This window comes from Myripristis murdjan, chromosome 14, assembly GCF_902150065.1.
Source record: "Myripristis murdjan chromosome 14, fMyrMur1.1, whole genome shotgun sequence".
Lineage (NCBI taxonomy): Eukaryota > Metazoa > Chordata > Actinopteri > Holocentriformes > Holocentridae > Myripristis > Myripristis murdjan.
In genome coordinates this window covers 26,922,649-26,939,511 of record NC_043993.1, presented here as the reverse complement: position 1 = coordinate 26,939,511, position 16,863 = coordinate 26,922,649, and the positions used below count along the sequence as shown (strand labels likewise).

Genomic DNA, 16,863 nt, shown 5'->3' with positions numbered 1-16,863 from the left:
AGCAGCTTTGAGCCGGTGGAGGGATATGAACAGCCAAGTGACTTGTGCTGTTTTGGGCTGGTTGTACACCAGACGCACCACCACGTTCTGGATCATCTAATTAAAGCTTATATTTTTTTGTTTGGTAGAATGAAACAGTGATGAGTGTGTGGTTGATTTGAGTATTTCTGTTGATGGAGTTATGCACCTTTCTGGGATCGGCCCCTCCCACCACCACACTCCCTTCTGTCCAACTGTTATGAAAGGTTAATCAGCTCTTCCTTGAAACATAACCCAGCTTTGTATATATATATATATATATATATATTTTTTTTTTTTTTTTGCTGTGTTACATGAGTCTGTTTGGAAGTCATACACCTGTTTGTAATAGGCCACACCCACTATCATGCCCCATTTTGGCCGGTCGGTGTTAAACGTTTATTGGCTCATGGATCAGAGTGTATGGTGTGGAAATGACTGAAACACTCACACTGATGAGGTGCTCCATGTCTGCCATAGAAAACAGACACAAAATCATCCCCAAAACTAACCCCCGTCTCTGAACCCCAGTCATAATCATTTAACATAAACCTTCCCTTAATCTCAGTGTAACCATAAGTGACCCTTTTGCTGTTCTGACTAATTTACCGTGGAAAAAATGCAAATCTTCATTTTGGAAAAACAAAGTGTAGAGTTTCTATTGAAAGCCCCCTTAACATCGACACCTCATACATGGGCTGGGATGCCTTGAAAGCCGTTTGAAATTGGAGATGGGATGGGCGTGAAGCTTGCAGGCATCATGTCCTAACATAACCCTGACCTGCCAATCAGAGGGTTACCACACCTTAAAGACATACCCCTTGTTTTGCCCTTTTTTTTTTCTTTTTACTATAAACAGAATTACATTTTTCAAAATGACAATGAAGAAACATTTAAGGAAGTCTGAAACCCTCAACTGAAACCATAACCACCAGAGAAAAATGTTTACTGAGGTAATAATTCAAGACTTCCACACATTCTGACTCTTTTAGCAGCCAGCCCAGTGGCCATCTGGTGGCCATTTGGAAGAACTGCATGTCAAAGGCACTTCTGCGTTTGCTTTAACAGGATGAAATTTTCACTCTTGTTATTGATTTGACTCAGGCTCTTAGCTAATCATAACAGCAATGATTGCCAGCTTAATTTCTCTTTAATACATGACTTAATTGCCATCCACAATAGCTTGGCATTAGGCTGCGAGTGACAATAAGTCATATGATGCAGAAAGAGGCAAAAATCACCAGGCTTTGTTGGGCGGTTTCATAAGTATGGACATGATGGAAACATGCTGTGTTGTAAGGTGCTACATCAAAGCTAATTCATAAGCATCCCAGACATTTCCGCAATATATTCTGTTGCATTTCATTCTTGCATTCCAGATGCTCCATTTTCCTCAGTGGCGTAAAATTTCCATGCGGACATTTGACGGCAACTGATATCAATTACACGAAACGCTGACATCATCCATAGGAAGTGACATATGTCGGCAACTGGGTGAGCAGAAACATCTTGCAGCTACACTGAGAAATTCAGAGCCTCTGTCAATCAGGAGCAGCACCATTTGAATCATCATTCATGGCCTGTTCATCATTCATGCCTTGTGGATGCATCTTCAGATACTTAATTCACTTAAACTCTTCCTCCAGTAATATAATAACAGGTGCATTGGTGTCTAATGAGTCTAATGAGTCAAACACTGCGGTTCCTGATGTATACTGGGCCTTCATTTCTAACCGTAGCTTCAAGAATTTTTCCGTGTAGTTTACATATCCTCCTCATGTTTACGTGGGTTTTCCTCCCACAGCCCAACAGATGGACTGGAGACTCTACAGTGCCCATATGGGTGAGTGGAAGTATGAGTGTTGATTCTCTGTTTGTGCTAGCTCGCTGATGGACGGGTCACCTGCCCAGGCTGTTTCGCTGCCTTCTGCCCAGTGCATGCTGGGATGGATTCCAGTCCCCCCCCGTGACCCCTCAGTAGGAGTAAGCGAGTAACGGCAATTCATCAGTTCATTGACAAATCGGTATGATGTGATTGAAATGTTTGACAGGTTTGTATAGCACCACAGTATGCACATTATGTTTGAAGCATGAATCTGTCCATCTATGGACTGTTTATTTTCAGCGACGGACTATTCAGGACCAGGTTAGGATTATTTATGGAAATTTCAACTCCATTTTGCTACTTTTTTATGATGTGAATTTCCAAGAAAAAAAATGCAAAATAACCTAAATTGACTTTTCTTTTCAGCAGTAATTACATGACCTGTGTGACTCCTAACTGCAGCAGCTTCTCATGGCCCATCGGTAAGATATTGCAGTTGCACCTCCCCGGTGTAAAAATGTGTAAGAGTACGCGTGCGAGGCTGTCCGAAAAAAAAAGTGTATGCTCAGCAAATCCCTGCCCTGGATGAATAAAGCTCGGTGCTGTTGCTTTTTTTTTTTTTTTTTTTTTTTTTTTTTGAGTAATATTCTTCAGCTGGGATTCTGCAACCAATTATAATAACTGGCCTCCGACAAATCACGATAAAACACAAGAATGGGGACAACTCCAAAAAAGCTTGCTAAAAAAAAGATGCTCTGATGAAAGCTTATATTCTGAAACAGGTTAGCCCGAGGTTGGCAATTAATAAAAAATATTCTATAATTGAGATGAAGTCTTGTCCTATTTTTTTTTTTTTTTTTTTTGGGTACTGTCACTCCCATGTTATTTTTTCACACATTCATTTGAAGCTTGTAGTTTTTGGCAGACCATTATTCAACCAAGAGAAGGTGATGCGATCCGGCGCACCTGCTGTATGATTTCCACCGATACTGCAATATATTTTAACCTTTAATGAAAAAAAAAAAAGTTTTATATATGTAGGGGCAGTTTATTAATAAGAAAACACACACAAGTCGTATGGAAACAGACAAGAGCCACATGACGTTCTGTGAAGTACAGGAAAGTACTAGTTTTATTCCTTCATAATCAAACTTCACAAACAGCTTGAACTTGTACAATACCTCAGAGAGTGAAAATTACAAAAAAAGTGCTGGTAACATTTACAAAAATCATCCTTACTTAGCAACAATCAGTTTATTCTTCCACACTTTTTTTAGTCTTTTGTATTAAGGCTTAATACTTCTGTATAAAGTATATGCAAGATAAGTCTTCACAGTTTTTCGAAAAAAGTCACAATATTATGTAACATAATGAAGCTTTTACGGCTATTTTCTTTATAATAACAAATACACATCACTGGTAAATATATGTGAAATACAGGGCTTATTGTAAAATGGCAAGTAATGATACTGTTTGCTGAAATAACTTGATTCCACACACTGTTATAGGAAAGTTTTGACATACCATTGCTATAACTGAAGGAGGAGGAAAAAGAAAATGATAAGCATAAACACTTGGGAGATCGCCTCCAAACTTTGGCACATCCCTTTAAACAATTTCACAAAATATAAAATTTATTTTGGAAATCAAATGCATGGAAGAATAGCTAAACTGGCATAAAGTGAAAACATGCTGTGTAGTAAGGTGCTAAATCAGAGATATTACATTGCCAGCCTTTTCCACATGGACTGACATGAATAAGGTGCAATTGTAAGACTCAAAGCATGTAGGCCTTTTCTGTTAGATGTCAACAAAATAGGTAATAAATACAAGTTTTTCAAAAACAACCTAAATTAATCTGACCAATAGTCTTGAGGCGACCTCATATACTCATGCATTCCCATGGATTCAGAGAAATGAATATCTCTACTACAGTTGTGTAGCTCTCAAGCTGTGGCATGTGAAAATAAAAGCTGAGTTGTATTCATGGTATGTGTTATTTGCTATTTTTTTGTTATTATTTCTTCTTTTTTTATTTTTCCTTTTTTTTTTTAAACTGTGGAAATTGTCAACGACAAACTTGACGAATAAGGAGATGGAATTGAAAACTGAATGCGAAACTAAGCCAAGATATATTCACAAGATCCTCTAAGCTGCACTGGTTTTACAGGTCAACAGATGAGAGCTCTAGCCCTAGACTTACCAATTTCACCCTCATGCATACTGTACGGTTAAAGTGACGCAACAAGCTTGCTTAAATAGTCTACATCACAAAAGCAATTTGGTTTTTAGTGCAAACACAATTGGCTGGCTTCAGCTTCTCAATAATAACAAGCTCACCAAGGAGATTACAAGAAGGCACATACTTATGCTTCCTCTAACACGCAACATATTTAGACAAACCGCAACATCTTTCAACAACACCACAAAGCGGTGAAAAACAGGAAAGCTACTACGTCCAGATAAAATGGTGACGCTTTGCTGTCATGAATTACTGAAGATTTACACTCATCAATCGACAAAATAAAAGACGTTAAGGTCAAGAACCGCTCCTGTCGTGGGATGACCTCGCTGAACAAGGATGAAATATGATACATTTTGGTGGACACAAATTCTCTACGTAGCCAATGGATGTTGTGTTTATGTGACAAAAAAAGGTGCGTTTGGAATCGATCTTTTCATTTAAGAAAGCATTTCATTATTGTTTCACTTTAAAGCGCTTCTTTCTTTTTTTTTTGGTAACATCCCAGAAAAAAAAGCACTCGTAGTGATCGAATATGCAGATGACACAGTTGTTTTTAAGAGGGTGGGTGTGTGTGTGTGTGTGTATGTGTGCGTTCGCGTCAGTGGACGAGTGGGCTATGTTTTGGTATTATCTTTAAATATCGGCCACTGAGCCATGGCTGCGTGATGAAGACGTTTTACACCTAACGTATGGGAAATGGCGCCTTCCCCTCACACGTTCCCGTCTCTCACTTCGGCTTCCGCGAAGAGCTGTTTGATTTGTCCAAAACAATCACAGGAGGAAACAACAGTGTTAATGCCCCTCAAAATCTGGACACTGATACTGGGGGGGTCCTGCTGGGCCAAACCAGCTACGCTTCCTAGGATTTTTTTTTTTCAAAGTTTATGTGCATTTCCAAAAAAAAAAAAAAAAAAAAAAAAAAAAAAGGCATGACACTTCCAATTCTGTACCTTTATGCTATACAAAAACAAAACGTTTCAAATATCACCATTTGCTCATCATTCCCACTGTGGGCAGACGACTCTCAGGTAAAAACTGTGGTTTCAAAAAATGTGTCTATTGATCTGAATTATATTGCTTTTGATTAAAAAAAGAAGACCAAAACAAGTCTAGTGCAAATCTCTTTTCTGGTTTGAGAAGTGGTGGTTGGTGTGATGAGACTCAACTGTCATATCATAGCAAGAACATACCAGGTGATTTCGATTACTGGCTAGCGGTATCCCTTTTTGAATTTTGATAATATTTTCGAGAACAGTACTTTAAAGAGAGAAAAAAATGTATTTATTCAATGATTACCAATCAATGCCATGCAGCAATTTGGAAGGTGGGGAATAAATCAATATTTCTTCTTGTGTGTATCCCCTCACCCAATGAAAGCGATTGATCAGAGCAAAGGAAATCAGATTTCTCACATCTGTGTGACCCCTATTTTGAGCGGAGAAGAGGGGCGGCCCGTGTTTCGTCACCCTCCCCTGTACAGCTGGGAGGATGTGCTTCATCTTTCGTCTGTCAGGTCATGTCTGTGCTAAGGGATGTAGTCTGTGCAGTTATGTCTGTCAAATACAACTATCTCTCAACTTGGAAATGTTGGAAACTCACTCCAGTCCAGTGTTTGACAAATCATATTATAAAACTTCCTTGCACATACATTTCAAAAAAAAAAAAAAAACCTTATCCCCTATTCCAAAACAGCAGTCAAAAACATTTCAAACAAGCTTGTTTCATAACAATAATAATAATAATAATAATAAAATACAAACCAAACTTAGAGCATAAATTAACAAAGAAACTGAAAACACATTACTGCAGCATATATTTCAGGGTTGCTTAGTTGTGATGTTAACTACCATTACTACAACAGCTCCACTTCTGCCAAGTTCATAATCTGTATAGGAGATTTTTTTTTTTTTTAAGGGAGATAATAAAATAGTATAAGCTAATGTAGGCGACAAGCCTAACAAAATATACACATATTCAGAAGCACATCTTATAGTTCAACTCAAGTGCCTTTTTTTTTTCTTTTTTTTACAAAAGCATCTACATACAAGATATGGCAGCAAAAAGCTTAAAAAGTCAGATGACAAAGCCTAAGCTTCTATAAACCTGGGCACGCTTGATTTCTGAGCTGTCATCATTAAAACAAATCTTACGTCAAATTCTGTCCTTACACTCCTGGTTGCAAAACACGGCCCAAAATTAATCAGATTTCATTCTCTGAACATACTGGATGAAAAATACACAGCAGGTTCACCTCAAGTAGTAACCCCTTACACTGATGCAATATTGTCGATAAATTTGCCAAAGGGTTTACTTCCTGCTCGCAGATGATGTGTACATTATTACAAAAATATACTGTCTCATAATCATTTTCAAAAATGAGACTGACTTATCGCATATTTGGAGCACATCATCAAGTTTAAAGTCATCTAACAGTTTGGTTTTAATTTCTCTCTTTTTGTTTTTTATTTAGTTTTGAGTGATTCTCATGTGATGGCTGGCTCTAATGCTTTTCAATGAACATGAAGGACGTAGGCTCAAAGACGAGCATCTCCTCTACGTTTGACAAATTAAAGTGTGTATTATTATTCTCTCTTTTTTGGCTTAAAACAACCTACAAAGATGTGCAAACTTAACATCTTGGTCCATCTCAAGTATAAATTGCAAAATTCATTCTAAGTGGTAATCCTCTGATAATATTTCCGGGATAGCCTTAGAATATTAGTCAGATAGATCCAATATCTGATGAAAATTGGTATCACAATTAGTGTCTGCTGAAGACAAACAAATTAAATATAACAATTTGTGAAGCTGAAAAGGTCTACGCTGATTTGCTAAATGTGTGTGTATCGAGAACATAACCAATGAATATTGAGAGCTAATGTGTTTTTGTCAGAGGAACAATGCAACATGTACAATCTTAGCCACGTTTGAACATGCGATAGTTTACATCGCAGCTACTGCGTCAAATTCATTTTTATGTTTTGTTGCATTTCATATAAAAAAAGCTATTTTGGTCTACGATAGGCAAATGAACACAACCACAAAACTACATAACAACCAATAGTGATCAAGTGACAAAACATAGATGCATTTTTCACAAGCACCCTGCCATGAGCAGAAAAACAAATAAAACTTAACCCCCTCCCCAGACAAACAAAATAATCTAGCCAGATTATATAGGAACCCACACCTTGGTAACCACACGTAGAAAAGAAATGTTATTTTCTCCATCCAACTCAAACACTTGAGCCTAAATTACCTCACCACTCTTTGGTTTATGAAAACAAACATCACCTAGTACAGATATTTCTATCTGAGCTCTACTGATTAGCATGGCCCCATCTTATAAAACAAAATTACCACCACCAACCTCTTTTATTAGGAACTTTACAGTGCTAAATTTTGTCATGAAAATCTGCATGTCCATTATGGCAGATTATATGCTGGCTGAGACAGTGACCAACATCATGATAAAGAAGAGCATCAACCTTTTTTTCTTTCTTTTTTTTCCCCTCAGGTTTTATATCTCTACGCCCCAAAAAAGAGAGACCAACATACATGTAAAGTAGAGAAAAGAGAATAAAGTAGTGCATGTTGCCTAGAACCAGTCAACACAAGAATAAGCCGTCCTTTAGGCTTATGAGGATGAGAAATTCGAATAAAAAGGTGCGATTGAAAAACATCAGATCTATTTGAGTAATGCAAAAAAACAAACAAAAAAATTGTTTAGCCTTAAACTCTGTTAACTAGCGGGCGGTGTTTGCTACTACATGATCAAATATCCAGACAGATCTGTAAAAAAAAAAAAAAAAAAAGTCAAAACGCTGGAAAATCATCCTCGATGGTAAGTTAGTTAAGTGTGGAAAACGAGTGCCAGTCTAGGTGCTGGAATGTTCTGGACTTCACAGGAATGCATATTTCAGTGATGCTGCACAAATGATAAGTAGAACCTTTATTTTTTTTTTTTTCCCAAAGAATTTGACTAATCCAAAAAGACTATTACACCTGACCTCCCAAAAACACAAAGAGGCTCAATGTTTAGGCTTTGGAGGCTAAACCACATCTACGTCTCCTAATCCTTATGATTAAAAAGAAATAAAACATTAATAATAATCATAATAATGATGTACCAAGAGTTCAAGCCTGTTATTGAGGGGACACTTAATATATAGTTTGTGCTCCATCAAAAACAAAGAGTAAGCAAAGCTGTTTAAACACGACTGCATGCTAAATTTGGGTCTGAAACCTGACACTGATGCGGTCTAATAAAAATGTCAGCAGGGTGGGGTGATAATTACATGTATGGAGAAAGCATCAGAGTGAATATGATCTAGATGTTGTTATAGTTAGCTAAGCTGCGCCCTACTTTAAAAATCTGGACAAAGATAGAAACGATAATATAATATAGACGATGTAGAATAACTCGCTCGGCTGCGTGCCACAGTAATAATCTGAACAAATGCCTGTTTTTTTTGTGTGTGTGTGTTGTGGTGTGATAGTTGGATGACAGGGACTAGCTATATCACATTGCCTATATTTAATGCTATATTTTAAAATTATTATTAAAATGTCTATGCAAGTAAACCTCCTTTTTAAAATGTGTATTTAACCTCAGGTGTTAATCATAGCTGTTTTCTCCTATTTACTCAGTTGAGAGCTATGTCATATGGAGGATTCAAAGATTTAAAATAAAGGCAATCACTATGATTTGATATGATAAATGCTTTATTATAAATAATAAAATGCTTTGTTGTGGGTGTTACAGCAGTGCTTGAATTTGCAAAAAAAAAAAAAAGAAAAAAAAGAAAAAAAAAGATTCTCTTGCTTTTCCTTTTCTGTTCATTTCTGCCATCAAGAATAAAGTGGCAGCTTTTTCCAAATTTGGCACAGTGCAACTAGGGGTAAAGTTTGAGATGAAATTGTGGTAATTAGTCCATAGGGGACAGTTTAATAAGCAACTCCAACACCTTTTATCTCCCAGCCTCAGAGCTCTCTGAGTCCTCAGCCTCACCCCAGTCTTACTATAGGACTCCACCATATTGAAATTCCCAAAACATAAAATAAGGAATTAACCAGCCACTTGCAGCTAACTTAATACACATAATGTGCGTCTTGCCAAAAAGTTAAACTCACTGTCCCAGTATTTACACTTGTGGTTTTATTTTAGAATTTAAAAAGGGAGAGAGAGAGAGAGAGAGAGAGAGAGAGAGAGAGAGAAAAGAAAGCCAGTGTGATTTTTAATGGCCAGTTCCTGTGGTCACATCGCTCTTTGCTCGCCCTTTACAATTTTTAAGCTCCAAGAAAGGTGCAGCCTTCCCGTGTGGCTAAAGCCGTGAGATGAGATGAAACTTTAATGAACGGGGCCCGGGCTCGCACGTGCAGGGGCCAACAGTCAAGGTCAAAGAGCGCACAGTGTACTTTGTAAACCAGCCACTAACGACTAGTGCCAGCTCCTTAGGCCACTAACACATTTTATTCTTGTTAATTCAAGCGAAGGAAGATTTTTTTTCTTCCCTCAGAATCAACACAGACGCCTGGCTGACGACGCACAAAATAAAAAACAAATCAGATGAAAAAGTCTGGAGCTCAAAGGGCCGGTGAGTATTGGACTCATCAGCATGAAAAACTCAACATGCTTGTGGATATAATAATTAGTAGTTTGCATAATGTTGATATTAAATAAACAAAATAACTGGAAATACAAGCTTCGAGTTGATTCTGGCTTGAATTTTTCCATGGGTGCAGTGCGCCAGGCAGCGCGTGTGTGTGTGTGTGTGTGAGTGTGTGTATCCTGTGTGAGTGTGTGTGTGTGAACCAAATTCAAGACTCCTCAAGGTGAAGTGTAGCTCGCTCCCTCTGCTGTTCGGAAGGTGCCAGTGCCCTTTCAACCCTCCCCCCCCCAAAAAAAAAAAAAAAACATGTGCAAGGCTTGTGCCTCCCTGCTTGCAAATGGCTTAAAATAAAACAAAATAAAAAATAAAAGTTGCAGGTGTACAACGGCACAGAGGAAGAGTGATGTGAAAGAAGACAACGTGCCATTACATTTTTAGACCATTTCAACTTTGAACCTACATTTAATTTTTTTTTTTTTTTAGCTTTCATTTTTGCATTTTAAAGTTTCATTAAAAGCAGCGATTGTATTTTAAATCTTTGAATCCTCCATACTGTCACAATGTAAATAAAATATAAAACATTGCAGATGTTGCCTTTATATGAATAGAAAATTTCAGGTATTTTAAAGGGTTCTGTTAAGATGCACTCATGACCAACAGGTTTTTTTGTTAGCAGTATAAATAGTATCTTTTTTCATAGACCATTGTGTATATACTGTATATGTGCAATATAGGAGAGAAAAACTATGAATATTCTGTATAGTTGCTGTATGTACTGATAGGCACTTGATAGGCTTATTCCCTATATCCCACAAGGTATACTCTAGCTGCATTTATTTCTTTATCAAACTATGTGAAAATGTATTTCTTTAGGTGATGGTGATTCTTATATATATATAGTATATTTATAAGAAGATCTTTATTTCATTCTTACGTGTACTGTAGCAGGACAAAAGAAATGCAGTTAAGTATTATCTGAATGGTTGCATGATTTTCTGTAAATTCTTAACTTTGTGACTTAAGTTCATGCTTAAATAAAAAAATCTGGCTTAGATGTATGGAGACAGAAGTTCGGTCGCTGTCAGATAGAAAGACAGACGAGACAAATCCTTATCAGAAAACTGAACCTGTTTGTACTCAACATGACCCCTCACCCTTACTATTTCCCACCCTTTCCTCTTAATGCAAACAATACAATGCATGTATAGCACACTAGGAAATCTTACTCGATAGTCGACTATCCTTTATCCGATCACATGAAGCTACGTATAAACATCACTATGATCACCAGGAAAAAAAAAACAAATGAAACCAAACAAAAAGAGCAGGAGTAAGTCCTGAAATAAAAAAAAAAAAAAAAAAGTAGAACAATGAATTCAACACACTGCGAGAAGGACGACGATGTAGACCCTGTGTCTGTACACTGAAATAAACAAAACATGAACGTTAATATATCTGAAACACAATACAAATAGCTGCAGGCTCAAGAGGCTATCTACTTTTTCAATATGTTTTCTTCTGGAAAATATGTAGCATACACTTTGCAAACATAAGAGTCTAGACTGTTTTTATTTTCTTTTTCTTTTTTAAAAAAAACCTAACAACTATAAGAAGCACAATTGAGAATAGGACTTATTTCAGGATAATGTTGCAACTGTTTGACGATTTCCAACAGACTTTTTTTGCAACATTGAGAGAAAAAGAGAATTAAGCACCACAACAATGAGTAGCTGAAGCATTATAAGGAATATATAACTATGGACAAGTGAAGAGTATGTGATGCTATTGCAATAGGGGGGAGGGGAAAAAAGCCTGGGTATGCTATAGTAGGTTGTGACACACTGGAGAGAAAAGTTCTTCCCCTTTCAAGCCTGGTTTGCTATCAAACCCCCTTTTATAATACATGACGTCAACTGATGACAGGACGATCAATTAGCCCTCATCCGGATAAATGTTGAGTCTGGCTACTTTGATATTCCAAAAAAAAAAAAAAAAGAAAAAGAAAAAAAATTATAGGGAAACATTTGATTGTGTCATTTCGAAATCAAATATTTCAAAACCAACATCGAGCTACTTAACCTACTATTTAGACCAATGATACCAACAAGCTGATGTAAGGAGTACTCATCTAGCTACAGTCAATAGTGCATTTTGATATATGTATTACACAAAATATGTAAATTTAGGGTCGGCCGCGGGATTGCAGCCGAGTGCCATGAAGGAATGCTAGATTACTGAACACACACGTTACACTGAAACAATTCAATTAACGTCTCTGCCTTTGCTTTCAGCTAAGTGACGGTGTTAGTTTTGGCAGTGTTAACCTTTTGTACTGAACAGACACCAACATCACGAGCTGTGTGCCATACGCGCGGCAATACTGTTGGAAAGAGATCTCGGCAGTTGCTTACATATTCTATTTAGTGCATTGTCTGTTAAGGCAAGAGATTACCCTCCACGTGCTGTGTAGAGACAAATATAGCACTAACATGCAGCAATATTGCCATCCTGGCAACGACAGCTACACACAGGAACCATATCATTTAGGCTTATATGCACACCAAAGGAGACAATACCCAATCAAATGTCAAATAATATGCTACTTTTACTGAGGACGATTTTTTTTTTCCTTTTACAACCTTCAGATGAGGAGAAACCAGAGTGGAGGATTCCTCTAGGTCAAACGATGTTTATCACTTCCCTGTTTTGTCATTTTTTTTTTCTTTTTCTGATGGTGAAAAATGGGACGCTGCTCTCGCATAATGGACTTTTAGCGCGGATCTGAAATCCGATAGCGATCTAGGTGCGAGTTCAGCATCAAAATGCTAAACAGAGCTTTGCCAAATGGGAACGATGACAGTTAATCAGAGTTTGACCTGTTGTCTTTAGGCAGGTCTCGGAGCATATAAGTACAGGTGCGTTATTAGCCCAAAAAAGGTTACAAGAGCTGCTTCTCATAGTACCTGCGCTGCATATTGCAAAGGAAGCCCTACAGTTCAGATATTCCACTTTTCAACAGTTTGATTAGGCTATATACCACACACAGACGGTCACAGACATACAAACACTAAGGAAGGGACACAACTGTGTACAACTGACAGATATCAAATAAGCTGCATTCCATCACCTCCCCTCACCCATATTCCCAAAAAGAAACTTGTTCTAGGACACACATATTTGTTTATGTTACACACACACACACTATAAATTTATTTTTTATTATTATTCTTAGCATTATTATTAGGATAATCATCATTATTAATGTTATTGTTGTTGTTTTGTTGTTAATGTTTGGCTTGGATTTTATAGGAAAATTTCTGACTGTTCTAATGTATGCAATCCAATAACTGTTATAGGGGACTGACTCCACAGAAGTAATGTATTAAAAGGTTAAAACAGAGACGAGCACACTCAACAGTACAGATTTAAATAAAAAATAAATGCTTGCATCAACACGGCACAAGTATATATGTAATTGCAAGCAATAACAAAAGCCCAGAAATGTTGAAATACTTATTGACTAAATTGGAACAAAGCTATTCTAATACATGTGAACTCTACAACCAAATGTTAGATTTAAAAAAAAAAAAAAAACAATTCTTCTTTTCTAAAACTATAATATCTCTGGTAACAGTAGTGCACTTATTGGTTTAAGCAGTGCAACATATATGCAAGAAAAAATAATGCAGTCCACTTATCAAGATTAAAAAAAAGATAAAAGAAAAAAACTTTTTTTCCTTTGAAATTGAAAAAAAAAAAAAAAGAAAATCATAGAAGTTCATTTAAGGAAAATGATTAAATATTAAGCACAGGCATTTTAAGAAATGTGCAAAGTAGCACTTTGTTTTTTTTTTTTTGAACCTACAGCAGGTCTTTTTTCGACCTCTGTGTGTGTGTGGTTAGTTATTCGTTCTACAATACAACTACCAAAGTGTGTTTGCGCACATACATGAGCAAATCCTTCAGACTGCAGTTGCAGGCAGTTGCATGTGTGTGTGTGTGTCCTATTCTGGATTTTTTTTAAAAAAAGAGCAATAAAAACAATTCAAAAATCAGAGATGAGCCTTTATAAGTGTGATGTGATGTGTGGATGACAACTTTCTCCAACTAACCTCTGGATCTATTCTGTACATGCTGTGTCTAGGTTTTTTTTTTTTTTAATAGAAAAATCAGGAATGTATGCTATTCTCTAGAAAGTCCATCTGCAACTTGTGGTATATCATAAAACGGTTAGTGTAACATCACCGGAGCTACTTGTTTTTGCTTTCCGACTGTATTTCCTTTCAAAACGTTGCATGCCATTTGTACCTCCAGGGAGAGCTAATACACCGAGAGTGATGCATTTAGTTCCCACCTGCTAAAATAGCCTCGCAGTAGTAATGAACAGGTTATACAGAGATTCTAGGAAGCAGGATGGCATTTATTTTCCAATTTGGGTTCAAATTGAAATCCTCCCTCTTCAGCACTAATTCCAATCAACAGCTAACCTAAACCCCTTACAGATAATTAGATTATCAAATTATAACCATGTAGGCTACTCAATAACAACAATAGTTAAAGTGTCAAATCCTTTTTCTTTTTTTTTTAATCTACATCCCATAACAGTCAGGTGCAAGTTGAGGAGCAGCAATTATGAAGGAGAGAGTTTAGTCGCATATTCAAGCCTGCCATAACTGTGAATGTAATAGGCTAAAAAAAAAGAAAAGAAAAGAAAGAAAGAAAAATCAGCAAAAGATTGTGTCTTTTTATCTTATATTTTGAAATGGAAGAGTTTACTAGCCTTAACAGTCTTTTAAGATATTAGTGGCAGTGTATGCAAATGAGTTATACTTCAAACTCCAGGAAAAAAAAAAAAGGAAACATTATATTTTTGCTCAAATACTGTCTCATCAACAAACCCTAATTTAGTAAACTTAACCATCAAAATGCATGGACAATAATTATAAAACATGAGAAATAATTGCCCCTGTAACCACTGACAAGAAGTTACATTTCAGTAAAATGATTGAAATTGGTACCTTGACAACAGCTGCATTATAATCCCTTAATACCATAGGAATAAATAAAACCCAGTGTCAAATTAACTACTCTCCTTTTTTATTTTACATAAGAAGGCAATCTTGTGACCATCAGTATTTTTAGAGGGAATATGTAGCCCAACCCCAGATGATTTTTTTTTTTTTTTTTGTTATTGTTGTTGTAAATTATACCACAGTAAGCTTGGACATCTATAGTTTCCAAACTGGTCAGTATGGGTTCACAACTGCCATGATAAATGTTCCATGGCAATGTACACACACACACACACACACACACACACACACACACACACACACACACACACACACACACACACACAGACAACACACATGCACACGCGCACAATCAGACAAACACAAATACATGCAAATGCACACATACATTCATCCATATGCACATGTATACTCACACAGACATATCTACACTAAAGGTGTGTTTGTGTGTATGTGTTTCTTTCGTAGGCCTTTCGGTAGTGTTCAACACATAAATCAGTATTTTAGGAAAGCATACATTTAGAGGCCTGTAGTTAGGATCCATCCAGTAGATCAATATCAAACTACTAAGCCTTAAGGCCACCATCTTTTTTCTTTTAGAATAACAAAAAACAACATTTTTTTTGGGAAACTTAATGTGCCAGTGTCTATACTCATTACTCTTCATACCCCAAAATAAGAAAAGGAAAATCTAGTGCCATTTTATTTTCATTCTTTTTGAAAGAAGTTTATCTATTTGTACTTATCCATCGGAGACATGCATTCGCATGTGGTCATTGAAGTGCTCAATTTGGTCGAACTTGGCAGGGCAGACGGAGCACACGTAGGTGGTCCCTTCTTGGCAGCTCGCTTCTGCAGCTACACCCACTCCTGTTCCAACCCCAGCCCCTACTCCAGCACCTCCACTCACTGGCATGGCGAGGGCCACCACTCCAGCTCCAGGTTCGGGGACAGCCATGGGCATAGGAATGGAGACTGGGCCGCCGGTACCTGCGCTCCCCGACATCCCCGTGACAGCGCCGCCTGTGCTGTGCAAGGCCATGTGCCTCTCCAGCAGGGTTTTGTGTGAGAACTTCTTCTTGCAGATGTAGCACTCATAGGACTTCTCTCCACGGTGCAGCCGCATGTGGACATTGAGGGAGCTCTTTTGGGTGAAGCGCTTGTTGCAGATGCTGCACTGGTAGGCTCGCACCCCTGTGTGTGTCACCATGTGTTTGATTAAGTAATCCTTCAGGGAGAATGAGCGCCAACAGATGCTGCACTGATGAGGCTTTTCACCTGGATGTACATGCAACATACAAGCAGCACAGAAAAAAAGAGAGAGACAGCGAGAGAGAGAGAGAGAGACAAAATTTGAGAATTAGGTTACATAATGTGCAAGAAAAACACCCATTATTTGCACTGTTTTTCACTGTATCTGAAAAATGACTTTTTTAAGATCATGAATCACATAAATTTCATAAGTCAACTTTGTTGCTGTGCATTTGAATGTAAACTCAGCACTCTTCTGTAGGCGTCTTTACTCATCAATTATCTAGCAGTACAATCAATGCAAATATATGTCTCAGTCTAAGGCAAATATCTCATATTTGCATCATTTATGGAAAAAAGCACTGTGCATTTTTACGAGACAACTCGCAACAAAACCTGTATTATAAATGCAAACCAATACAACTCCCAATATGTTACAATTTCTGTTTTCTAAGTCTAATTTGCACCACCTGCTTATCATGACAATATTACAATGTGTATTATGTATTACAGTGATATTCACAGTATAGGAGAAAACAAAATGAGAGCCAAAAGTCAAAGTGTGCACAAACCACAACGTTCTTGCTGGACACAACAATGGCACTTGCACTAGTTCTGGAAAAAAAAAAGCTAAATGGCAAATAGCGTCTTTGGGTTTGGTAAAAGCACACTGCTTGGCATGTTGTACTGTATATAAATCAACCAATACGAAGGCAGATATTTAATGTCTTGGCTTTATTGGCATCTGGAAACATATGAATGTGTCAGCCGTTGAGAATTAAATTTAGGCAAATTTTTGGCCTCAGTACTCGTGGGATACTGCCATTGGAATTGGCATAGCACAAAAAGCGTGGCAGGTTCAATTGACTTCAACTAGGG

General features: G+C 37.3%; 1 protein-coding gene across 1 annotated transcript in view; it reads right to left on the bottom strand.

Moving 5' to 3' along the window:
• Window positions 1-2,947: 2,947 nt before the first annotated feature.
• Window positions 2,948-16,863, bottom strand: part of zbtb20 (zinc finger and BTB domain containing 20) — a 40,862-nt gene continuing 26,946 nt past the window's right edge. Inside the window, exon 4 of the mRNA XM_030068731.1 lies at window positions 2,948-16,011. Within this exon, the coding sequence (XP_029924591.1) occupies window positions 15,476-16,011 (536 nt within the window). The 3' untranslated portion in view covers window positions 2,948-15,475. The remainder of the gene's footprint in view (window positions 16,012-16,863) is intronic.